The 26,835-nt window shown below is 36.2% G+C and overlaps 2 protein-coding genes across 2 annotated transcripts in view; one reads left to right on the forward strand and one right to left on the reverse strand.

Annotated features, from left to right (window-relative positions):
- Positions 1–2,748, reverse strand: part of LOC121413930 (zinc finger C4H2 domain-containing protein-like) — a 35,878-nt gene extending 33,130 nt beyond the window's left edge. The window contains exons 1-2 of the mRNA XM_041606943.1: positions 2,642–2,748; positions 653–721 (exon numbers count right to left, since the gene is read on the reverse strand). Coding sequence (XP_041462877.1) covers positions 653–711 — 59 coding nt within the window. The 5' untranslated portion in view covers positions 712–721; positions 2,642–2,748. The remainder of the gene's footprint in view (positions 1–652; positions 722–2,641) is intronic.
- A 3,199-nt stretch (positions 2,749–5,947) lies between these two features.
- Positions 5,948–26,835, forward strand: part of LOC121413931 (DNA mismatch repair protein Msh2-like) — a 41,411-nt gene continuing 20,523 nt past the window's right edge. The window contains 8 exon segments of the mRNA XM_041606945.1: positions 5,948–6,185; positions 9,475–9,524; positions 12,369–12,404; positions 18,510–18,597; positions 20,706–20,851; positions 22,216–22,413; positions 23,468–23,687; positions 24,535–24,593. Coding sequence (XP_041462879.1) covers positions 6,152–6,185; positions 9,475–9,524; positions 12,369–12,404; positions 18,510–18,597; positions 20,706–20,851; positions 22,216–22,413; positions 23,468–23,687; positions 24,535–24,593 — 831 coding nt within the window. The 5' untranslated portion in view covers positions 5,948–6,151.

The raw sequence follows: 26,835 nt of genomic DNA on the forward strand, positions 1-26,835 counted from the left end.
TGCGTGTAATTGTCCACAGACATTGGTTTATTTTGTCAGTAAAGCCAAGGGTCTGTGACTGCGAGTCAAGTCTCGGCTGATAATCGTTAAAATTCCCCTTCCGGTACTATCAGCGCTTCTCACTACCATAGCGGGAAAGGTCTTGACTGCAGATAAAACGAGGTGAGTTCAAGTCTAAACTAAGGTAAGCAACAGTACTAGAATTGATAGAAAAATATGAATTATGAAGTGAACGAACCGGAAGTCTCAACATTCTTTTGACTTTATTTTTGGTGGGCGGGGGGGTGCATATTAACTCTTTCCAAACATTTTTTACTAATCTGTTGTTGGCTTTCCATAGTTGTGGTTGATCGGATCAATTGCAAGATTTGCAACTCTTTGTAAAATGGGGCCCAGTTCTCACCAAGCTCATTATTATTACTAAACACACAATTACTGCAAGTCTGCAACCTCCCGTAGTCCCCTCGCACCACTTGTGTGCTACGGCGGTCGATTTCGCTCCTGTGCTATTTGGGTTACTTCACCACAGAGACGTGTTTGTTTTATATTCACTCACGTGGATTAAGAATAACACGCGCTTGCATCATACTTAGCCTGCAACGTCCAGTCCAAGCGCCAGCGAAGGAAAGAGAAAAAGCTATTTTCTACTTACCTAATATCCTTCAAATTTGTCATTTTATTGAGTATCTCATGTGTATCATCTGATCCCATGCCTGACTATCTGGGGCCTGTTGCATGACGAGATGAGCGATACGTAGGAACGTCCTAGGACCATTCTTCCGAGATAGGAAGATTGGCGACAAATCAGCGTTTTCCGTTTCACGAAGGCAATGTTGTCTTCTAAGTCCGCGACATCGTTTAATATCGATAGTATCGAAAAAATAATTAGTCTTCATCGTCACCTGAACCTTTTATTTTGGAATGACGACTTTTCATAAAATCATTTATTTCAACAAAAGGAGATCAAATTATGTTTTATTTATTACTGATTGTTGAATTGATGTATGGAGCTTACTTTATGAGGTAAAAAGAGAAAAAAAAATGAAGATTCACAAACATAACTGAATAAAATCGAAATTGTCATTATTTCCCTTATTTATAACACGGTGTCCTTTTAGAGACACCTTTCATTGATATTTCAACGAAAGAGACCCTTGTCCGATATAAAAATTGATTTTACTAAGTAATTTCGACATTTTATTTGTTCAGTGTTCTGTATCTTTATAGAATACTTATATATAGCGATAATTTTGTAAATAATGTGTTAATATGTTATTTGTAGAGGTAAAAACAGGGTTTTAATGGAGTAAACAAAATAAACAGTGTCTGATTGTATGAGACTAAAAAGGAAAATATGAGAGGCTGCATGTGAAAAAACAAATTTATTTATTTTATTTGTTAGATATAACGCAAGAAATACAAATGTGAGTGTTTAGAGTATGACATACCTCAGTTGCATGATAACTAACCGAAGACAAGGAACATGAACATTGCTGCAAACATGTCTAAGTGAATAAAGTTGTGCCTTGCAATAATAATGAAAACATAGAAAAAGTTGTGCAATCCGCAATGGAACAGAAATAATGCTTAAAATTACAACGATCATACACGTTGGTCATATTTAAAGTTGATCACTTAATTTATGGAAGCTTATGATTATAATAATATAAGATTTAAGAACATACAAAATATGTTCAACATTTCAATTGTTTTAACATGACATAAAAAAAAGAGCCGAAAGGCTGCTACCCTACGATTTTAAATGCGCCTATTCGCATGGACTTTCCATAATATTTTATTTGATGAACTTATCTTCATTTGTAATTATTGTGATGGATTCGTAAGCTATATAGGTCTAATCTGTATCTTAAATTCAATTAGCTTTTTTGTTACTGCAGATTTTGTTTGTTTCACTGTATCCCAAATCCAAGAATCCATTTTCATTGATTAAAATTTACCTCATCAAAAAATAATAATCATAATGAAAATGAAACAAAAATAAATAAATGATTTAGCATGTTTAACATCTTAATTTTGTATTGTTCCTTTTTTTTAGCTGAACGTTATAAATACTTTTTTTCCTTACATAATTTCTTTTAAATCATTGTTTTCATGTTGTTTAATTGTCTACAATGAGAAAGCATGAGCGGTCAGAGAGATAGTGAAGTGCTGCCCATTTCGATAGTTCAAGTTTATTTTCTTTTTTAATGGAATAGGGGTGGGGATAGGGCGGAGGGAGAATAAAAGAAAACATATTTTAAAAAAATTGGGCCTCTGACATTACCCCCGAAGAAGTTAAAATGACATCCGTTTTTGGTCGTCTTTTCGACCTGAAATTGATGACAACTAGCCCCCACACAAAGAATAACTTGGCGCCATCCCAGATAAAATGCATCATCAACCCCCTAAAAATATGTTTAAAGGTGATATGTCAGAGTGGCTTGCCGTAAACGCATTTTCTCTCAATGCCGACGGTGGCGGGCGGTGTGCAAAGAAGATCATGCCTACGTAGGACATGTCTGGAGGTGTCTTTCCAAGGACCATTCTTCGTATCGCCCAAATCGGCTTTGTGAAACAGTTGAGCGATATCTCGTTCTTACGTGGAATGGTTCTACGAAAGACCATTTCATGCAACAGGCCCCTGTTCTGCTCCCAGCGATACAAATATCGTCCTGTAAAGTGAACCCTAATAGATTACCACAGTTCGGCGTTCAATTCAGTGCAGAGCAGTTTGGAGCTTATGCATGTGACGAAATTGCAACCTATCTATCACGCATGCGTTCAGCCAGAGGGGAAATTCCCTTGTAGCAAGTCAGACCCATTATGGAATGCTCATTGTGAAAGTCAGTTCTCGTCAGTCTTTGAAGATATAGAATTTAAAGCAAGTTGTCGTATATAAAGCCAGTCACTCTATCATGACAAAGATTGTTTTAACCAAGTCGTTACTTGTTTTATCTTGCTTAAAAGTTGGCAGAACAAATTGAAATGCTAATTGAATGCGAAATATAAATGTAACTTTCATTCAGTATTTAAAAAAGTTCAAACGATTATAAAGATTAGATAATAATATTGTTCAAAAGTTTTGATTGTTAACTATACAGTGCGTATCAAAAAAAGTTTACACTGAGAAAAAAAATTCTGTAAAATAATACATTTGTAATATCCTGAAGATTTTTCCACATTTTAACATTGGTACAGATCCATTATTTTAAGCAAATGACGTTATAACTGTCGAAAAATATTTCCGCTTGAGTGAGCACCACTTATACTTTTGAAAAGTTAGTGAAAAATGATTTGCGCAGAACTTTGAAATAGTTTTGCGAATACAAGTAGACCTAAATCATGAAGAACACGTGGAATTTAGCTAGTAAAATTGATTTGAAGATATCTTTTATCTTTTTTAACTTGTTTCCTTGCCCAAAACTCTTTGAAGAGTGCATTGCGCCCCACCCCACTCCCCCACACACCGATGCCATCGTAACGATATTTGCATTACACTGAGCTGTGATTTACATGAAACGGCTTAGGCTTGATTTTCATTTTGTTAATCATTGTCAAGCTTGGGAAAAGTGTGGAGAAACAAGTATTAAATAAAAAATGAAATGTAAACCCACTTTAAATGATAAAAACTTAGTGAAAAAATGCTGGAGATGTCTGACATAAACTTTTGTTCGATTCAGTTATGTCCTCAGATCCAGCTGGCAGGAAGAGGGTAAAGGTTGTGCTTATATACTAAGTGTTGAAATTTCAATCTGGGTGGCAAAATTATTCCAGTGGTTGAATGTATCCATTTTATTTCCATTGACTAAAAGTGCAAGGAAAATGTATGAGAAATGTTTCGCAGGGTAAGTTTGACTTTGCCCTTTCCCCTGGACACAGTGTGAAAAAGAACATTTCTGCGCAAACAGATTTCTGCGAGCTTTACAAAAATTGACAGTGCTCACTCAAGTGTAACATTCTGTCAAAACTTTTACTTTCATTGGATAGATGAGACCCAAACCCAAGATTGTATGTGGAAAAAATACCCACATGTTGTATATTTTTTATTTCCCAGGGCTTTTTCAAAGTGTAGACTTTTTTTGATACGCACTATGTAAACGCATGGCTACATATCCCATTTTATAATCTGCACAGATCCCTTCGTATGAATTTACTGGATTTTTTCGAAATCCAGCAATTTGCTGGATTTCGAAAAAATCCAGTAAATCAAAGCAAGTCTTTCTTTTTGGTGTATAGCCGCCGCTCACTCTAAATGATTTTTTCCCCATTTTTTGATAGGTAATTTTTCCCGGGAGAAAAAAGAGTGAGAATGCTGGCCTGATTTTATATTTTCGTTTCTCATGAAGTTCAGACATAGAAGAAATTGAACTTGACAACCAGAGTCCGGCATTCAATATGACCGAGATTATAAATTTTGCTTTATTTCAACCTCGCATATTCTATGGGATATCAGATTGAACTTAAAACGACATAAACATTGTGAAATTTCATTCACAACTTGAAGAATTATCATTGACCATTGTGAATTGTTATTAGCCTATTGTGAATTTGAATTTAAATTTGTATTGTATATTGAAATTGAAGTTTTCCTCATTGAACGTGCAAATTATATGTCGTTTTTAATTGTAAATTCAATGGCAATTCAGCATTTGGGCTGCAAAATAATGAATAAAATATGCCTATATCTTGAATCAATTAGGTTTAATGTGATTATAGGGCCTATTATACATTAGCTGGAAGCAGACAAATTAGAACAAGGTGCCCTTGAAAACTTTGTAATTCATATATTTTAGTCCTTCAGTGACTGACGTAATAGCTAATGCGGCCCCGGTCCAGTGCCCCTCATTGATTTACGTCACTGAAGGAGAGGGTAGGCCCTATCTGCTGATGTCTGCGCGCCCCCCCCCCCCCCCCCAAGATTTTCGCCGTGAAATGAAATAAACACACCGCGGGAAATGAAAGAGAATGCGAAAGAGAGAGAGAGAGACTATAAAGACAGAAAAGAGAAAGTCAGTTTTAGGAAAGGAAATGGAGAAAAAAAGGAAACAAGAAAAAAAAAGGGAATGAAACGAGTGAAATAACTTAGAACAATATGAAAATGGAAATGACAGGGAAAAAATGAAAAGAATTAAAGAGCAGAAAGGGAATGAGGGCCGAAAGATCGAGCCGGGCCTATGAGGAAGATATAGACCTGAACTTCTTCACATTGTTGGTCTTGCATGATAGGGCTATTTTATTCCCCTTAAATACAATTAGTATTATAATAGGCCTATATGGGGCCGTCTATTTTTCCGGCGTTTAATTACATGCATAAATAATCATAAAGCTATAAACTATTAGTAAAGACTCAAGCACTTAAATCAGCATGTCGCAATGATAATCACGGTGCTGGTCTCGGGGGTGATTTACCCGATAAGAGCGACTGCGTGTTGTATTCACCAAAGCCAGCACCCTTGAAAATCAGGTTCAATTAATGCTCAATACCAGACCAAAATCACATTCACGTTTTGTAGGAAAACTCTTTTTTCTCGTCATTTTTGTTCCTGGAGAAAAAATCACTATCATTTTGTAGCGAACCCTCTTTTTTTGTTGGTCAAATTTCTCGTTACCAAAAATCACCTTCATTTTGTAATCAAAACCATTATTATTTCATATCTTTATTTTGCTATTCAAATTTAAACGGGCCACAAAAATCGTTCCCAGGGCCATGGAACTTTTAATAATATTATTATTGTTTTTTTATATGAAAATTCAGTCGGGACTTTAACAAAATACAAGTCAAAGTCTTGTAGCCTAAAACTAAAAAATGCGGAAAGACCCCAAGTAATTGCATGGGGGAAACCAGCAACATATTAATAGAAAATAATACTATACTCGACCGACCTCTCATCTGGCACCTCATAGTCCCCGTGACAGCAAACGCGCCAAATCGAATGGAATTAGTAAACACACACAACAGCAGTGCACTGCCACTGCCCAAAGCACGTGTACGTTGTATATCTACAAAGCCCCGCCAAAGTCAATCTTCTGTACAGTTTTTGTTGTCGATTGATCCCACTACGCTGGCTTGAATTATATCATCATCAAGTCAAGATCAAGGTTGAGTTGCTGGAGCTGGAGTGTATGGTGTGACTTGTGAGGTTCGTCCATCATGGCTCTACAATCGACTCATCAACTTTCTTTGGGTACGGTGTAATCCCAGAGCTAGTTTTAACTTATAGTTATACAACTTGTCTTAATCATTTTAATTTAAATTTTTAATGTTAAGTTGGACTTAAGTCTTAGGCTACTTGCAAACATCAACACAATTCAACTTTTATGTTAGTTCAAGCCTAACCAATTCCACTTCAAGGACAAGTCCACCCCAACAAAAAGTTGATTTGAATATAAACAAGAGAAAAATCTAACGAGTATTAGTTATAACACTGAAAATTTCATCAAAATCGTGTATAAAATAAGAAAGTTATGGAGTTATGATTTTAAAGTTTTGCTTATTTCACAAAACATTTGTATGCACATCCTAGTCGGTATGCAAATGAGGAGACTGATGACATCCACTCACTTTTTCTTTTGTGGTATAAAAAAAAAATTAATATTCAAATTTTCTCATTGTTCTTCAAGTTTAAGCTACACTGACTGCCTCCTTCAATCTTGAAGATTCTTGCATTGTCAAGTAAAACAATAATTACTTCCCACTCCTAGTACCAATGAGGTCCAAACATTACATGTTACTTCCCCCTGAACATGTGGAATTAGCAATGTGTAATGGTTCAGTCATGTTGGTCCTTTTATTTTCAATTATGTATAAATTGAAATATTGTATAATTCAAACAATCAAAAACAAAAGAAATAGTGAAGGACATCATCCACTCTCATTTGCATGTCACTGAATTGTGCATAGTCTTTCACTGTTTTGTGAAATATAAGCAAAACTATGAAATGTCATATCTTATTTTACGTCCGATTTTGATGAAATTTTCAGCATTCTGCTAGATTAATCTTTCTCTCTTTATTTAAATCAATAATTGTCCGATGTGGACTTGACCGTGAACTTTGTTGTGGTGAGCGACTGGAATTCTTTGCCTGCTGAAGTAGTCACAGCATCAACAGTCAATCACTTCCAAACAAAGCTAGACAAGTTTTTGGTCTGCGTGGCATTTATGTTCACGCATGGGAGTATTACAATAGTCTCTGCATTGGCACAGCACAGATAGCAATATATCCAAGCTAGTGCTAGGAAGACAACGTACAGTACAAGGTAAGAATTGGAAACTTGACTGCAGACACAACTGTATTTTTCCAGTAGATGCGGTAAAAGGGTATAAATATGACATAATCAATCTTTGCCACCCATCATGCCCATTACTAGATCTCTAGACCCTAGCTAGTTTGGATGAAAAATATTGGCATGTGTTTGGTAATTTTGGTTTCACCGTTTCACATTTGTCATTTTAACTTTTTAGGCGCTAAATATGTTAAAAAAAATCTTATTCTTTGAATTTGATAGATCTCATTTATATTAAAGGGATGGTCCAGGCTGAAAATGTTTATATATAAATAAATAGAGTAAAATTCACAGAGCAAAATGATAAACATTTCATCTAAATTGGATAACAAATAACAAAGTTTTTGAATTTTAAAGTTTATCAATATTTTGTGGAAACAGATCTATGTGCACATATTCATGAATATTCATTAGGTGGGCTGATGATGTCACATCCACACTTTTCCTTTTCTTGTTATTACATAATATAAGTGTTTCATTTTTTCATACATGTATATGATTAATGATGTGTCTCCATTATTATGAAATAAGTTGCGGCAGTAAATAAATAATGCACTTAATCAGTTGTTAATCTAATTGTTTTAGTTCTTGGTAGAATTTTTTTAAATAAACCTAATTTCATATAATAAAATACAAAAGAACAAGTGGGGATATGACATCATCAGCCCATCTAATGAATATCCATTTATAAAGACATGCTGAGAACTGTTTCACTGGTATGATGCAAATCTTTTAAATTCAATGACTTATTATCTGATTTTGATCAAATTTTCAGCATTTTGCTCTGTGAATTGAGATATGAATATCTTCAGGCTGGACCATCCCTTTAACCTCTGTGGCTCCACCAATGTATTTCTTTAATTTATCTGCTCTTATTAAAACCATTGTCATACTTGTCAAAAATTTGAAAAGAATAGAGTCTAACTGTTAGGCCTAGGCTAAATCACTCTAGGCCTAGATTGTAAACATTTATTTAGACTCTATCTAGATCTACCTTCGATATTAACTGTTATTGTATTTTTTTATTTTTCCTACACAGACGGCTATCTTTTGTGCGTGATGCACCATCAATATACAAAGGCCTGCAGAACCTTAGAAAAAAACCTGATGGAGATGTTTAAAGTAACTTCGCCAATGTAATAATGATAAATTGGTCTAGGCCTCTAGATCTACTTTAATAGTCTAGATAAACTTAATATAATTTAAGATTTTTAAGAAAAAGTGAAAAAAAAACAGGGAATTACTTTGGATCTGTTTTTTTTTTTCATTCAACGAAAAAGGATTGATTTTGGTGGCGTAATGTAGAATTTAAATTTTATTTTAAGGTTCCTCCCCCGGACTGCGCCAATGTCTGTCTATGTATTTGAGTTTTGTCAGACGTGTATCAATCAGATTTGATTATTTACGTCGGGGACCGACCTTTAACGTCACCATCCGAAAGACGTGACCGGGGTTCGAACTTCTGCATCAATTTGTAACTTCCCACGTAAATTGGATTACAGGTGCACGCCACAACGCCAATTCTTCAGACATCACTGTTTATCACCAGGAGCTGGACATAGAGGAACAGAAGATCCTGCGTCCAGAACTGAACCTTATGTATTAATGCACAAACCTAGATCTATAGCAGTTAGAGACACTTTTATAGATATAGTTTTATATTGTAATGATGCCTAATGTGTGAACACTTGGTAGGTCTAGATCTAGAGACTAGACTAGGCCTACTGTGAAATGTCAGAAATTTTAGATAAATTCCTCAGAAAAGATGGTTTGGCATTTAAGCCTATGTAATAGATCTAGATCTATTCCTGTCCAGGGCCCTGTTGTACAAAGAGTTACGATTGATCCGATCAATCGTAACTCTCTATGGAAATTCATTAGTGTCATAATTTTTTTAACGAAAAATTTGCACGTCCATTTTATGCAAAGAGAAGCGCAGTGAATTTTCAAGAAAACAATGAATGCATGAATATACATCACAGCTAGAAATTATTTTGAACAAACAGGCATAATAGATGTTGACGTTGCTGGCCGTCCATAGTTGTGATTGATCGGATCAATCGTGACTCTTTGTACAACAGGGCCCAGATCTACATGACTACAGCAAAGTGGGCATATTTTATAATATTGCTTGAGAGTGAGACTGCACGTTTTATGGAGATTGGTTTTTGCTTTTCTTGTCATTTCAGATTCAAGTCAAGAACAAGGATTTATCTCCTTTTTACGTTCAATGCCGGAGGTAAGTTAATGGGTTTTAATAAGATACAGATTAATTAATCTTTAGTTTCTGCTCAGCCCGACCAGAACCTGCACAGTCTCAGCTTTACTAGAAAGGCAGAGTTGGATAGATCTGTTGCCTAGTTTACATGGTGACCTGACTAGCTGGATTTCTTCCAGGGAGTGGAGAATGTGCACAGTGCACTCAAGACTGGTTAAATCGGTAGAAACATGCCATAACCTGAATTTTGTAAGCAGATATTGAGGGTGAATAAAACCTTTGGAACAAGTAAGCTTCTTAAAGAGCAAGAAAAATTAAAGAATTAAATTTTATTAAATTCGGAGAACAAGAAACTTATGATCATTTCATTGATTGTCAACAACACTATCGCTATAGAGATCATCCCTTTGGCAACACAGATGACGATGTCACAAATGGACAACTCTCCCCTTTGGACACTGGAAATATAACCCAAAATATTTTGTTGTACTCATTTTAATGATAGGACAAACAATTCAATTGTATTCAGTCTGTTATACTTGTACTCACATAAAGAAATGATACCTGATCTTGCAAAAGACTAGATCTAGATTGAGAGAAATGCAAATGAAATATATAGAAGCTCGAAGTGCCGTCTAGATGTTGAGATAATTTTCTTGGAAAGTTGACCTCGTATTAGCCGTAGATGAGATCTTGGATCTCAATTCTCATGATGACATCCATATGATGAGATGTCATATCCTATTGTGTTTGTAACATTCTTTACTTAGAAATGATAAGATGATGGCATGCTCACTTCTTAAGTTGCATGTAACACATGTTGCAGGAACATGCAGGGGAGGGGGGGTGGGGGGGTACTTGGATTTGGTTTGGACGGGGGTGCGGCTGAAGGCTCAAAACCCATTCCCATGTTTAAGTGTCATTTTGGCCAAAAAGGTACCCATTATTAGGGAGTTTCATCCAAAAGGGGGCCATGTTCAAGGGAGGGTTTAAAAATTCATCCAACATATAACTTTCAATTCCTATTCAAAAATGTGTTGTTTTTCTCATTCCCTGTACGTACTGTGTGTTTGACTCGCAGTAACCTTGCCTTTTAGAAAATCGTAGTTTAGCCCAAGTTGTGATCATTCGTGTGATTCTTTGTTCATTGCTTTAATAAACAGAAGTATGTTCATGTGTATGCTGTTCTGGTTCCAGGTAGTTTTTAATTATCACATTCAAGGGGGAGCCGCCCGTGAAAAGGCAATGAATTGTCGTATTGTACGGGATTTATTATATTCTTCGATGAAACAGCTTGGATGGTTTCCAATATTTTGACCGGGCATTTTGATCCCTGATTTGCAGGAAATACATTTGCACGTAAGACATTGCAGGAGAATCTGGACCCATATTTAAGGCCAGTATCTAAAAATTGGGGATCATGTTTAGGGATTTTCCAGCATAAAACCATACCCCATGTTTAGGGATTTCTTCTAAAAAAGCGACCCATTCCAGCAGCACATCCCCGTATGCCTGAATTTGTGAGTACCCTACCCCCTGCCCCTTCCCCCAAGGAACATTTGCTGCGGAGCTTGTCATCTGATCATCTCCTCCAAAGAGTGTACATGATGAGATTTTGTCATCTGAACAGTTACAGCATGATCCTTATCTTTTCTGAAAGTCATGATAAGATTGAGATCTAAGATTTTGTTACTCCATTATTTTCTCTAAAAGATGAAGACCATACAGGATTCATCTTGTCATCTTATCTTCTCATCTTGATCTGAGATCTTGTCATGTGATCATCTTTTCTATGTTGATTGTTGATACAGAGCTGCCAAGTAGTACGATTTTTCCGTATTTCATACGGAAATCAATTTAAAATACGGCAGTATGCTTTTTCATGATAAAATACGGGAAAAAACAAATTAGAGAAGAAAAGGTATTCCGTGTGTTGCTGCCCTCTACGTTCAATGAGTTATGCTTTCATCAAGGCTTTCCGATAGAATTTTCGATATCCTGGCGAATCATTGCGGGTGACAAGTTCCGAGCGCACGCACGTAGTTTACAAGCGCAAAGCAGCGGCTCAAATCGCGATATTTTGCGACTGGTAAATACGTCTGTAAGGATGATGACGTCATCCAAGATGGCAACTTACGTTGACCGACGGAAGGATCGAAGATGACGATGTTTCGATCATAATTTGAAACGAATTAGCCGTAACTGCGGTCTAAGGTACGATATTTCTGAATTTCATACATTTTTCCGTAAATATGGATGCAATTTCTTTTTCATAATGTGATATTTTATGATTTTATGTGCAAAAAACGATCGAAAAAAAACAGGTTTCCGTCGAATGTTAGATCTAACGTTACTGCTAATACGTTGTCTGTACGTACGGGCCTCCAAATTCTTCAGTCTATGTATTGGTGAGTCAGCCAACGCAGTTCAGCGGAACAACCAAAATCTAGACTGAAGCTTTCGGTCTCGTGTGCGACGGTGTGGGGCGCAAAATAATGTAAGAAGTGATCGAACTTTGCCATTATACATGCATGTTTATCTCATGGTAAAAATACAGATTTTTTGGTCAAAATACGGATTTTGGGGATAAGAATACTGAAAAGGCAAAATACAACTTGGCAGCTTTGTTGATATGGAGAGATAATGTGCATCAGGTTGGCACTTTTTAATCTCTCAGTGAAAATTTGTAAGAATGTAATGGAGAAGTTGTAAATGTGTGACATCAAAGATTTTGGTTGCATTGCCAATGGGGGGGGAACTACATGGCATTTAGTGACCTCGACAATTTGTGCGACAAGTTGATAAGATGTAATGGGTCTATTTCAGTTCATCAGAATTAAATCATCTCCTCTTCTTTTTCTGCAGAAACCAGAAACAACATTCAGAGTATTTGACAGAACGGTGAGTATGTTTTAGAGTGTAATGTGATAAATGTATTCCTGAATACATTTTATAGGAAGCAAATGATCTAATTGTAGAACACTCGACATAGGCACCTTTTACAAGAATATTGGAATGCCAATTTTTTTTCCACATCTTCAGAAGATGTTAGTAGTATGACATCCATGTACATGTATGAATTATTTTACAGTGTAAGCTTTATTCATTGGCAAATCCTAACCACATGTAAGTTTCTGTCAATCTTTAAATTTCATCTGATTCCCTCTTCTAATCCGCCTCATATTTTTGTCCTTTGAATCATTGCAATAAGTGTACTTTAATGCCCAACTCTGTGCTCAAGCTATGATAAGCCCGAAATGTCAAATCTGTATGTTCCTCATGTTTTCAAATCTTTGTTATTTTAGTCATCATCTCCAGAAACAGTGTGGAGATTGAGCTGATAAATATGTGTATGTGTCACAGACTCAAAATGTTCTATCCATAGTTAAACTTAACTGGTTGATTAATTTTACATATATTCGGAATTCATAGAGATACGTTTACACATTGTGATGTGATCTGGCTTTTGGGGCTTTTAGCTGAGCACTATCTTCAGTATTTTATATCAATCCTAATCCTTATCCTATCCAAAGTAAAATGAAGTAATGTTTTATTTTATTTAAAGAAATGATCTGTCTTCAAAATATTCATGAATGGGTTTAACACGACAATCATCTTCCTGATATTTCTCCCTTCCATGCCGATATTGAAATCAACTACTGTCTTCATGTAATTACACCTAGAGGGTGCTTCGAAGTGTTACGCACTCACTTAACTAAAATTTTGCGCAAGCGGAATCCGATACCAGGTTCCACTTTCCTCATACCAAGCAAGAGCTCCTCCTGTTTATGTTCCCTCGTGGCATTATTAGTTCAACCTCTCTTTTCTTGGTGCTGTTGGGATTTCCTGTTTGCTCAATATCTTTTTCGTCCATTTTTTCCGCCATGATGTGATAGTACACTTTTTGTGCGTTCTCTGAAAGTCTTGAATTAATGATTTTCTTGCATCTGTATTTTTGGGGGTGTTATTTTATATAAATATTGGTTTTGATGATATTCAGTAAGACTTTGCTATATACATGTATGTTGTAGCATTTCTGAACAAAACCCATTTGCTCTTTCTTTTACATGAACATACATATGCCCTAAGTACTGTATATGCTCATATAATGAAAATCATTCTACCTAATTGTATTTTTGTATGCCTACCTTGCCTACATGTAGTTCAAAAATAACTTTGCACATAGTCTCATGTTGTGGAAGACATACATGTAGCTAGTATTTTCAAACAAAGACAATTTTAAGCCAATATTTAGAGACAGCAGTGTTTTTTTTCACCAGTTGGCTCTTGTAGTGCCTGGTGTTTGATTATGGTAGTATATTGTGTCAGAAAAGATCAAGTTAAAGGACAAGTCCACCCCAACAAAAACTTGATTTAAATAAAAAAAAAATTCAACAAGCATAACACTGAAAACTTCATCGAAATCGGATGTAAAATAAGAAAGTTATGGCCTTTTAAAGTTTCGCTTCATTTCACAAAACAGATATATGCACATCTCGGTTGGTATGCAAATGAGGAACTGATGACATCATTCACTATTTCTTCTGTATTTTATATGAAATATGAAATATTTAGCTCATCCGGCCCGAAGGGCAAGATGAGCTTATGCCGTGCCGTGGCGTGGCGTCCGTCGTCTGTCATCCGTCCACAATTTCAAAATGCTACTACTTCGCCATTTCAAGTCCGATTTCAATTCTGTTTGCTTTATATGATATCACTAGGTGGGGCATTCTACACAGAATTTTGAAATTTATTAAATATGCTAATTTATGCGCATTTTCAAAATACACAAAAAATGCTACTTTTTTATTTGTCGACCGATTTTGATTTTTTTGCTTCCATCTGGTAGAGCTTCATGAGGTTCACCAAACTTCTACACAGAATTTTGAAATTTTGACCAGAACAATTTTTATGCTAATTTATGTGAAATTAATTTATGCATATTTTTAAAAATTCACATAAAATGCTTCTTCTTTATTTGTTGACCGATTTTTAATTTTTTGCTTCCATCTGGTAGAGCTTCATGAGGTTCACCAATCTTCTACACAGAATTTTGAAATTTTGACCAGAACAAATTTTATGCTAATTTATGCGAAATTAATTTATGCATATTTTTAAAAATTCACATAAAATGCTTCTTTATTTGTTGACCGATTTTGATTTTTTTTCTTCCATCTGGTAGAGCTTCATGAGGTTCACCAATCTTGTACACAGAATTTTGAAATTTTGACTAGAACAATTTTTATGCTAATTTATTCGAAATTAATTTATTCATATTTTTAAAATTTCACATAAAATGCTTTTTCTTCTTCAATTGTTGACTGATTTTTACTTTTTTTCTTCTTCCATCTTGTAGAACTTTATGAGGTTCACCAAACTTCTACACAGATTTTTGAAATTTTCAGTAGAAAATTACTTATGCTAATTTATGCGAAATGTATTCATAAATCACAGAAAATTCCTCTTCTTCATTTGTTGACAGATTTTGATTTTTTTCTTCCATCTGGTAGAGCTGCATGAGGTTCACCAAACTTGTACACAAAATTTTGAAATTTTGTCTGGAAAATTCTAATTTATGAAAAATTTATTCATAAATCAAAAAAAATGTTTTTTCTTCTTCATTTGTTGATCAATTTCAGTTTTGTTTGCTTTATATGATAGCTCGAGGTGGTGATACAAAATTTAAACATAGAATTTTGAAACTCATTGAATCTGCTATTTATTCATATATTTTCAAAACTCACAAAAATTGCTTACTTATTTGTTGATTGATTTTGGTTATTTTTGTTCCATCTGAGAGCTACATTAGGTTCACCAAGGTTCTACACAGAGAACTTTAAGAAACTTTGACTAGATAATAATTCATATGAAATTTATTCATAGATCACAAAAAATGCTTCTATGTCATTTCTTCATCAATTTCAATTCTATATCCTCAATTTATTTCACCAATATAATTCACTACAGTGTCAACTGGGCTGAAATTGAAATTGTATTAAATTGTGTTGCGAGATGCCGGATGAGCTCCACATCATTGATGTGCTAGTTTTATTGGATGAACATGGAATTCCATTATTTTAACATTTTGTGCTTCAGGCAAGGAGCGTTTAATATAAATTCATATTTCAATGATTAATAATTACAAACTATTAAATTAAAAAGGATTTTTATTGAATCTGTGATGCAAACATATGATTGATGATTTGAAAGAAACCATGTAAACACATCAGACTTATATGTATTGAAAGTATTTTAGTGATCATCTGAGTCAATATTTGAACAATTTTATCTAAGAATTGATTCTTTTAAACACCTGTCTATTTCTATTGATCTCTCTAAGAGAGCATTTACACAAAATCCTCAGCTTGGAACAGATCTAATTATGTTTGATTAAAAACAACGGTTGGTTTCAGGGTTTTAAAGTAGGCCTACTGTAGATGTGTCATTCTGGCTTTACTTTTATTTCTTACATGCTTGCAATTTTGAATTTAAAGAAAACAAAGCTTTAGTGCCCGTTTCACAAAATAATTCCGGCTCACTACCATATCCACCTGGCATCGGTACACTGGTAAAATAAGAATGCAGATTATATATAATGTGATGAGGTACATTGGCGGTGGGGTAGGGGTGATCAGAGAGAGTGCCCAGGGAGGAGAGAGAATAGAAAAAAAAGGGAGGGGAGAGGGGGGGGGGCTAGAGTAGCCTGTGAAGTGGAGGTGAGAGAGAGGAGGGAGAGGGGACCGGTGAAGGAAAGGGGCAAGGGAGGGTCAGGGTGACCTGTGAAGTGGAGGGGAGAGAGAGGAGGGAGGGGGAACCTGTGAAGGAAAGGGGCAAGGGAGGGGGCAGGGTGGCCTGTGAAGTGGAGGGGAGAGAGAGGAGGGAGAGGGGACCGGTGAAGGAAAGGGGCAAGGGAGGGTCAGGGTGACCTGTGAAGTGGAGGGGAGAGAGAGGAGGGAGGGGGAACCTGTGAAGGAAAGGGGCAAGGGAGGGGGCAGGGTGGCCTGTGAAGTGGAGGGGAGAGAGAGGAGGGAGAGGGAACCTGTGAAGGAAAGGGGCAAGGGAGGGGGCAGGGTGGCCTGTGAAGTGGAGGTGAGAGAGAGGGGACCGGTGAAGGAAAGGGGCAAGGGAGGGGGCAGGGTGACCTGTGAAGTGGAGGGGAGAGAGAGGGGACCGGTGAAGGAAAGGGGCAAGGGAGGGGGCAGGGTGACCTGTGAAGTGGAGGGGAGAGAGAGGAGGGAGGGGGAACCTGTGAAGGAGAGGGGCAAGGGAGAAAGGGGGCTGTGATTCCCTGTGAAGAGCGGGGGGGGGGGGGGCATTTGAAGTGAAGAGGAGGTTGGTGATTTTAATAAATATGTAGAAGGGGAAAAGTAAGCAAATAACATGTAACTTAAATCTCTGAAAAAAAATTTTCAAAATAAATCTCCAAAATGAGGGACTGAGAGGGACAGAAACAAATCTTGTACGATCAAGATACAAAAAGAAATGCTGAGGTAAAAAATAAAAATACCATGTAAGGAAAAAGTAAAAGATGTGCTAATTGTGACCAAGTTTCTTTCTTTACCTTTCAGTATGTCTCTCTTAATTGATATAGCTGTAGGGGACAGTGCGAGACTTTAAGCCAGAGATCGTTGTGCCAGGATATAGGATTGCGTTTCCCCCCATGTATGACAAAGTGGTATCGGTGTGTCGTATCACCCCGTGCATCCCAATATCTTCTTTGATGCCCTCTAGCTATGAGAATTACACTTGCAAATTGAACCATTTATTTTTTAAGTTGTCTTCTCCTGCACGTGAGAAGTGCTACAAGGTTTCGGTTTTCACCGTTTGTCCCATTTTTCTTTCTGAAAGGTACCTGTTAGTCGGAATTTAAGAGTTTTCTCCATGTTTTTGTAAATTTCGGGGTGATCCAGTCAGATTGTTGAAAACATGTCATGTCATGGGTCTGAAGCCCTTTGAACAAAAGTTTGTTTTTGATGAAAACCCTAAACTTGCACCTGCTTTTATAAACCTGATCAGTTACCCATTTGTCCATTAACAAGTATCTTGCTTGGATTTTGAGAAAGTGCAATCCAGTGCTTCATTCTTTGCCCTTTTTGAATGTGTGTTCATGGACTTGCACAACCTAATATACCATGGCCCATATTCTGAAGTCGGGTTTAACTTAAACTCAGGTTTAAAGTTGTGGTCTAAGTATGGGAAGCCAAAAGTATCAACATTTTTATTCAGTTGTATGTTTCTAATGTTTACTGTGCTCTTTCCTGATTCATTGATGGTGAAGACAATCATCTATTTATACTTCCTACACAATTATGAATGATTTGAGAGCTGAATGAGCTGAAAGTATGATATTTCTACTGTTAGTGATTATGTAACAATTGGCTGTCCATACTTAAACCACAACTTTAAACTTGAGTTTAAGTTAAACCCGACTTCAGAATACAGGCCCATGTGTTTTTTTTTCAAAGAAAAGTTGGACTTATTCCAAACTCAATCAGCCATATTTACAATATTTTGTCTTTTTGTGAAAACAAAGACATTAGACATATATTGGCCTTTTTGTCACCTTTCTCTTAGGAATTTTGTTTTGAATGATATTGTAAATTTCTCAGCATTCAGCCTGAAATTACTGCCAGTTACATGTACATCTGTTTCTAAGATGGTATCTGCAGAGTCTGACATGGCTTCAGTAACTCATTTTGTTTTCTTCTGAAATATATTGTTCTTCATATGGGCTATTCCACGGTTACTCACATTACATTTGGAGACACCTTGACTCATACTTGGAGCTGTAACTCCATTATTATTGATAGGAACTAAACATCTCCTTATCACAACAAAGTACACAATCTGACTATCCTTTGTACATATAAAAACAAAGTTGGGAAATTCTATTATGCTCCTGGCAAATCTTTGGAATGTGTCGGTTACTCACGTTACATGATTTGGACCAACCTGTGGAATTGCCCATATGATTAATTTGATTCCGCTATATATTTTTCTTCATAGGATTACTACACAGTACATGGCCAGGATGCAGTGTTTGCTGCTAAAGAAGTCTTCAAGACTTTGGGTGTTATTAAACATTTGGGCTCAGGTAAGAACTCTGTTCCGTCTTTGTGACTTAATCTCAAAATAAGCTGATCCCCCCGGAGTTTATTTGAATTACTTGGATCATCGTTGCCCACTGTATAAGGTCTCCGGACTTTGAAATAGAAGGTCTGAGGTTCAAATCCCGGCCATTGCATTATTCTTTCAGCAAGAAATTCTCATTATGCTGCTCTTGACCATAGTGAGAATGCGTACCTGGCAGAAATTATTCCTTAAAGGAGAATGAAACCGTTGGAACAAATAGGCTTGTGTAGAAACAGAAAAATCAAAGAATAAAAATAAAGAAAGTTTGAGAAAAATCGGACATATAGAAAGTTATGAGCATTTGAATATTGCGATCACTAATGCTATGGAGATAGAAAATTGACAAAGCGACAAAGATGTGTGATGTCACTTATGAACAACTCTCACCATTACTTTAGTATATATTTCACTTAAATTGCCTCTTTTATTCATAAATCATGTGTTCTTTCTACATGAGGGCATGTAATACATATTTTTTAAGAATACATCATGGATAAAGAGTTTGTATCATCATAAGAAAAAAGCAAAAAGAGACATTTTGAGGGTATTTTATAGTCCACCAAAGGGAAAGTTGTTCATCAGTGACATCACACATCCTTGTCGCATTGCCAATGTGAGGATCTCCATAGCATTAGTGATTGCAATATTCAAATGCTCATAACTTTCTCACTATTTGTCCGATTTTTCTCAAACTTTCTTTATTCTTATTCTTTGATTTTTCTGTTTCTACACAAGCCTATTTGTTCCAAAGGTTTTATTCCCCTTTAAATGCACATCGCTTTTTATGGCAGCTGGAGGTAAAGATGGAGTGATAATAAAGCGCCTCGGAATAGATTATATCCTGACAGATATACATGCCTATTATTGATTATTTGTGTGATTTGTGTAGAACTGATCCATATTTTGGGATATGTTTTATAGATGGCATCATGTTTCCATTCAATGTTACAAGTTTTCATCTTCCCAGATTCTTGTAATCATATTTTGATGGCCATTTTGAATACCAAGATATCCACCTCTTAAAGAGATATGCCAGTAGTTGCAGTAAACACTGATTTCATGAGAAAGTCTGTAAAACCAGGCTTAATTGTCAGTATATCATTGAGGATCTAGTTCTGGTAGAGTCCCATAAACTGAACTTTGTGAAATCTTGAAATCTATGCTGAAAAATAATAAATATTCACACTGAAGATCACCAACACAGATAAGCACACGTGGGACAGTGTATTATTATTGCTTTGAATGTCGTGCCCTACGCTTGACCAGAATCCTTTGGCACATATTCTTTATTTATACAAACAGACACTTTGGTGGTCATTTCATTGGATTCTGTACGAACTCATTTTGATATCGTTACCAAAACTAGCATTTACCTTTAAGATATCAGGATTTCAGACAATCATTATCAAGTCCTTTCCTACAAGTTAGAATCTTTCTCTCAATTCCCAATTTGCTACTTGAGAAATGGGTCAGAATGCAATATTTTATGGCAGCCATTTTGACATTCAAAATGGCAGATAAAGACATGATTGGGAAAAGTTTTTGATTTTAGCCAGCACACCAAATATGAACAAAGTTTGTTCAAATAATCAATTTTCGCATGATTCCCTAACAGGATTTCATTGAAGCCTCCTTTATTTTTTATTTTTACAGAAGGTGCACTGTTACTGTTTTGAGGCTGCACTTTTAATTTCGATGTCAATACACATCTTTGTAACTTATTTGTTTCTTTGCTTGATTTTGTTACCTGTGTATAAACTTTTTGTGACTTATTTGTTTCTTTGTTTGATTTTGTTCATGCATGTCTAATGTCTATTACACCAGTGGAAAACAAATTTCTCTGTAATCGTGTTTGTGAAGATAAAATAAATATCTTGTATCTTGTACATCGAGCAATGGGAGTTTTAGAATTAATTTCCCCCATCTTTATTTGGAAAGCCATTGCATGATGAGTTTGTTCTAAGCTTCTAAGAAAAAGATCACCAGTCGTTCATAAAGTCGCTCCTAACTTAAACTGCCTTATGAAACATCCACCTGAACTGAGATTTGACATTAATTCTGATAATACAGGCCCAAACAAGATTGAATCAGTGGTGCTCAGTAAACTGAATTTTGAATCAGTTGTGAGAGACCTGCTTCTAGTCAGACAGTACCGAATAGAGGTGTATAGTAACCAGGCAACGGGCAAAGGCAACAGTTGGACACTAGCATACAAGGTATGGACCACCCAGTTTGGTTGCTTTAAGGCCACCTTTCGAATAGCAGACCTGCCAACCAGTACGTTTTTGCAACCAGAATACGGCAGTACCTTTTTTCCCTTAAAAAATATGTTTTTGTGAGAAAAAATACAATTTATTGCGAAAAATCATCTCTGTATGTCTCTATTTCATAAAACTTACACAAATATAGTTATTAGATTAATGTAATATCAGGAAACTTTTTTTCCGCACCATACATCGACTTTTTTTTCAATCATCACTACCCATTTTGGCTGTTTTAAGGCCTCAAATGACGGAAAAATCAGGGAATCTTGATCGGCCCAAAAGTCGAAAGCACAGTAGTCAGTCAGACTCTGTTATGTTTTGTTGCATATCAAAGTGGCGTCTTAAACATGGTGTACTGTAATTTAATGATATAATAGGATTGCTTTAAATCAAACTCTTTCTGTATAAGATGAGGAAAGGATGGCTGTATGGGGAGAAGGGAGGCCATTACATGCCTGTGTAATAGTACTAATCAGTTTTACATTATTGTTTTTATACTGGAAATACATGCAATTCTCTGCAACAACTGAGAAAACATGCGAAACTGGGAATGGGTTTTAATGATTATCAGGGAATTTTAAAATTTCATCAGGGCAAATCGGGGAATTTTGTTTTCTTGAAAAACTGGGAACCATGTAAAAATCATAGCTACGTGTAATCAACAATTGTTGCGGCATTACAGTATTGAATTAAATTGCTTTTGTACCAGTCCTACGAAGGGGAATGAAGTATCCATAAATTTTGTTTAAAAATTTGTATGACTGATTCAGAACTTAGGATGCTAGTTTACATGTTTGAATTAATCTTCTCATCAGTTTAAAACATGTGTAATGTTTTATTCCAAAATTGGGTCGCGAGCCAATCATGAGGTGCGGTGGGGGATGGTGAGGGGGGGGGGGGGGGATGGGTTATTAGGTAGCATTGATTAATTACTTGGATCTGGCAGGAGGATGGCGCAATTACTTCCGTTTTCATGGCAATTAAGAATTACCCCTCAAAATACTATGTTAATCATGACTTTGCATGCATAATTATTACCAGTTGTATTTATGTGGGGTTCTTACTGAATCATATATTTTAAAAATTCCATTCAAAAGTCACTGATTGTCATTTGATTTTTTTTCCTGTGAAATCATCTAATTCAAATTTGAAAGAAAGGTAAAGACCCCTACTTTAGTGTTACATGTATTTGTGATATCCATATCTCTGTACCACCGAACAAACACTATACAGGATTATCCAAACTAGTTTTAGGAAACCCAACCCTTCAGAATCGATTTATTTGTGTTTTTCTTCCTGTCCGTATATCCCTTCAGGCATCTCCTGGGAACCTAAGCCAGTTTGAAGAGATTCTCTTCGGCAACAATGACATGTCCAGCTCGGCTTCGGTCATTGCGGTCAAGGTGGCCGGAGAGAGCGGACAGAGGATCGTCGGGGTGGGGTACGCCGATGCGACGTTGAGGGAGCTTGGAGTGTCGGAGTTTGCGGATAATGACCAGTTTTCAAACCTTGAGGTGAGCAAGAATGATATGCTTGATGCTTCATTTAAGTAAAGGATATACAACTTTGAATATGATACATGTACGCTTTTAAAAGAAGAATGAAGGTTATCATTCCACTTTAATTGTAGGAGAGAAATTAGATTGATGGATGTTTAGATAAACATGGTGTTATTGAATTTTGAATAGTTATTTATATTGAATATTTTAAAAATAAAAAAATATTTGCCTAAAGGCATATAAAGTACATGTAGTTTACATCTAAATTGACCCATGATATTAATAAAAAGGAATAACACCACAATAATATTTAAATATAATATGATATTTGATGCTGGGGATTTGAAATATGAAAAAACCTCATAAACATTTGAATTGCAAAAAATTCCCTTTTCAAAATCGCTTAAATTCATAATGAACATTTCAGAAACTACCATGCATGTATAATGTTATTTTCCTGTCAGTTATTGAATGAACAAATTAGGGATGCCAGTTTTCAGGCAAAAGCCTGAATGCAGGCCCTGGCAATTTATTTTCAGGCCATAGTTTAAGCATTTTTGTATAAAAAATGTTATATTCTAGGTGATTTTCATGCCCTCTGATCAATTCCAACTGGCATCCCTAACAAATGTTTCTCCTATGTAACCCTACAGTTGGTGAGATTATCATCGATGATAAACATTGAATTATGTTGTTTCTTTAACTAACTTTCCCTGTATTCTATCAGGCACTCATTGTACAGCTTGGCCCAAAAGAATGTCTGCTGTGCTCTGGTGGTGACCCTAACGATAAATATTGAATTATGTTGTTTCATTAACTAACTTTCCCTGTATTCTATCAGGCACTCATTGTACAGCTTGGCCCAAAAGAATGTCTGCTGTGCTCCGGTGGTGATCCTAATGATAAACATTGAAATGTGTTGTTTCTTTAACTAACTTTCCCTGTATTCTATCAGGCACTCATTGTACAGCTTGGCCCAAAAGAATGTCTGCTGTGCTCTGGTGGTGACCCTAACGATAAATATTGAATTATGTTGTTTCATTAACTAACTTTCCCTGTATTCTATCAGGCACTCATTGTACAGCTTGGCCCAAAAGAATGTCTGCTGTGCTCTGGTGGTGACCCTAACAATCCTGAATTTGCAAAGCTGAAGCACGTGGTCCAGCGTGGCGGGTTGCTCATCACCGATCGTAAGAAGGCAGACTTCAATTCCAAGGATATCGTTCAGGATTTGAATCGTCTTCTGAAGGTCGGCAGGAATGTGGAACAAGTCAACAGTAAAGCCCTCCGTAAGAAATCATGAGTTTTGAAGCGGGATGTCCAGCCCATGAAGAAGAAGATATGAATAGAAACAGAGAAATCAAATGAGGGAAAAAGGGGAAGTCCACCCCAACAAAGTTGATTTGAGTAAAAAGAGAAAAAAAATCAAGCAAGTTTAGAACAAAAAATTTCATCAACATTGGAAGTAAAATGCAAATTGTTTAATTTAACAAAACGGTTATATGAACATCCTGATAGGTATGCAAACAATGGAACTGATGACATCACATTTCTGTGGTTTTATTGATGTTGATTATTCAATGTTTTGTAGCCCTAGACAGAACTGGAGAGAGTTCGCCCTGTGAGATCTTCCCATGATTTCAAATAATACATTATCCAAATGTAATTAACTTTTCCCACAAGAAATATTGAATATCAGTCATTCCCATTCATAAAGCATACCTGCCAAGTGTTCCTATTGAATAGGAATATTCTTTCTTTTGGGTGAAAGAAAAACTGCCATTTGTAGTTTTGCCTCAAAGGACAACAGTATGCCAATTACTGATGAGGCCACCCTACTAAAATAGACTTATAAATAAATAAATAAAAATAAATTTTAACCCATGTTTTTCTATTCCTGTCAAAAATTGTATGTAGTATTGAATAGGAATTTGAAGGTTTTTTTCATTTTAGAAATATTCTGAGTAATTTGTTCTAATTTCTTGGCTGTTGGGGTTGTCAGGTGTGACAGACTCACAAATTCCATCATATTGAATTGTGTAATGCAAACAGATTGATTGCTTTTGTTTCCAGGTTCTTATGTTATTTGTCGTTGTGTTTATGTGTAATAACTTTAATTTTCCCGTTACATTGCAGCTGAGATGGATAAAACAAATGCCATGGGATCAGTGTCAGCTCTTATCAAGTATATGGAGGTAAGCTATCAGCAACCTATTATGGAAAATGAATCAATAGGCCGTTGCATTTGTAATACACGTGTACTCACACTTTATCTTGAAAATTTTTGAGTAATTCATTTATTGTCAAATTTTCAAATATATTTCAAACATTGGCTTGGCACTGAATTGCCCATGGGCTTATTTGGTCAAAACCATCACTTTAATCTTGCGAGCTTCAACCACCAAATGGTGCTTGATCCAAAGTGTCATTTGAGGCCAAGTGTTTTGCAGGCACGTCTATTGCTAATGTAGGACTGTTATTTTGAAACCTCACAAATGGTGGCAGCGGTGGGATGGGTCTCTGTAGCAATGGGTGAGGTTGGTATAATGGTGGTGAAGGGTGGGTAGCTGGTCCTCGGGGGAAGATGAATGGCTCTTAAAACTGTTGTTGCTGCAGTGTCGACTGAAGAGTGCAAAGGGCTCATTGACACGACCTCCTGTTTCTTCATTTAGCAGTGGGTTCAATGTTCTGTGACTTTGTGCAATTCACAACGTCCTTGGTGAGTTCAGTTATTCCACACACTGCTGTCTGGATGACAGAAGATGGTGTTTGCTCAGATATCGAGATACTGTTGCTGACACTGTTGGGATTGTGGCAGAGATGACAAGTGCTTGTGAAGTTGTTAATGTCTCTGTGGATGAAGGCCAAAATAGACATTTAGAGTGTTCTTTGCAAGCTTGCATGATCTGCTGAAAGGTGAGGTGTATGGAGGACATTGGACACTAGGCTGGATTGGACAACAAGCTGAAGAATTTCAGTGACACGGTCGGATTGCATCTTTTTGCGGTACACAATGTTGTCGTGCATCACAAATCAAGGAAGATGCCAGAGGTATCGTCGCATCTTTGGTTGAAACTTTGTTATCTCATTACTCTCAAGAATTATTTTGTTCTGTCTTTGCATTGACAAGTGCGCAAACTATGCGGGAACCACAATGCGTGCAAGTGTCAATCGAGCTTTACACAGCTCAATGCCGCCTCTGAATTGTCTTGCGCCGTACCCAGAACAATTAACCTCTGGAAGGGCATTCACTATTTTACAGATTGCACATTTTTTCTTGAATGTATATTCTTTACCACATCCAATATCCTGCCTTTTAATTCTTATCACATTGCAATTTTTATCCACTCTAATCTATCCCCTGTGGTTGGTAGATCATGTTCTTATAAGTTATATTGCGATATAAGCAGTGATTTCAGGGTAGGAATTAATTTTTTTTTAGGGGCTACTTTTTTTTTACATTGGGGCTACCACTGAATATCTTGGGGCTATTTTCAAATTCATGGGGCTACTTTTTTTATCGCATATCAGCAATTACCTTTTGACATTACGAGACTCACTGTGACGCCTAACAGCTCAGAACATTTTTTTTTTGCTCCCGGTGGTGGGGGAATGCCCTACAGGCCTTACAATAATCAACAGTGATCCCACAGTCGCCTTCAGCTTCACACACTTCAGATTTGAGCCAATCGAGGCCCCAAGACTTTATTGGCTTATTCAAACATTTAAGAAATCAGATTTAAATGTTTGAGTGTGTTTTGACACCCTCACTCCACATCCCCTTTACAACCACACACACATATGGGCTTATTTATTTTCATCTTTAAGAACCATGAACAATGAACCCCCCCCAAAAAAAAAAAAATTGAAAAAAAAAAAATCTAAATAAAATTAATGAATAAAACAAACATAAAGGAGAGAGGGAGAGATGGAGAAAGAGAGAATTCAGATCAAATAATAAATTTAGAAAAAAAGGTTTTTTTTCATGGTTAGAATCACGGGTGTGGGTGAGTGTTTGTGTGTGATTGTGACTATGAGGTGCACTTGGATTGCATATAAATTATGTTAAAGAAATGAAATAAATATCTTACTCAGTCTATTCAAATTCCAACACATAGCCACAGGCTATATGTACATGTATTGTAGGTTCATGTACCTTAAGTTTTTCGCAAGTTATTTTGAAAATGCAGATCTCCACAGAAAATGCCTTTCATTCTGGGAGAGTCTAAATTCGGTGAAAATGTATTCATTAATAACTTAAATATTAATCACAATGAAGAAATCATAAAGTGTTTTGACAGTTTTCAAAAATTAACATGAAATCTAAACTCTATCTGAAACAGAAAATCACCATCACTTAGGCCATTACTGATAGAATTCTCACCCAGAGCTCTGGCAGAGAACGTGAGCTCTAACTGGCTAGCTAACAACAGCATG

Source organism: Lytechinus variegatus, chromosome 4 (assembly GCF_018143015.1).
Source record: "Lytechinus variegatus isolate NC3 chromosome 4, Lvar_3.0, whole genome shotgun sequence".
NCBI classification, from domain to species: Eukaryota; Metazoa; Echinodermata; class Echinoidea; order Temnopleuroida; family Toxopneustidae; genus Lytechinus; species Lytechinus variegatus.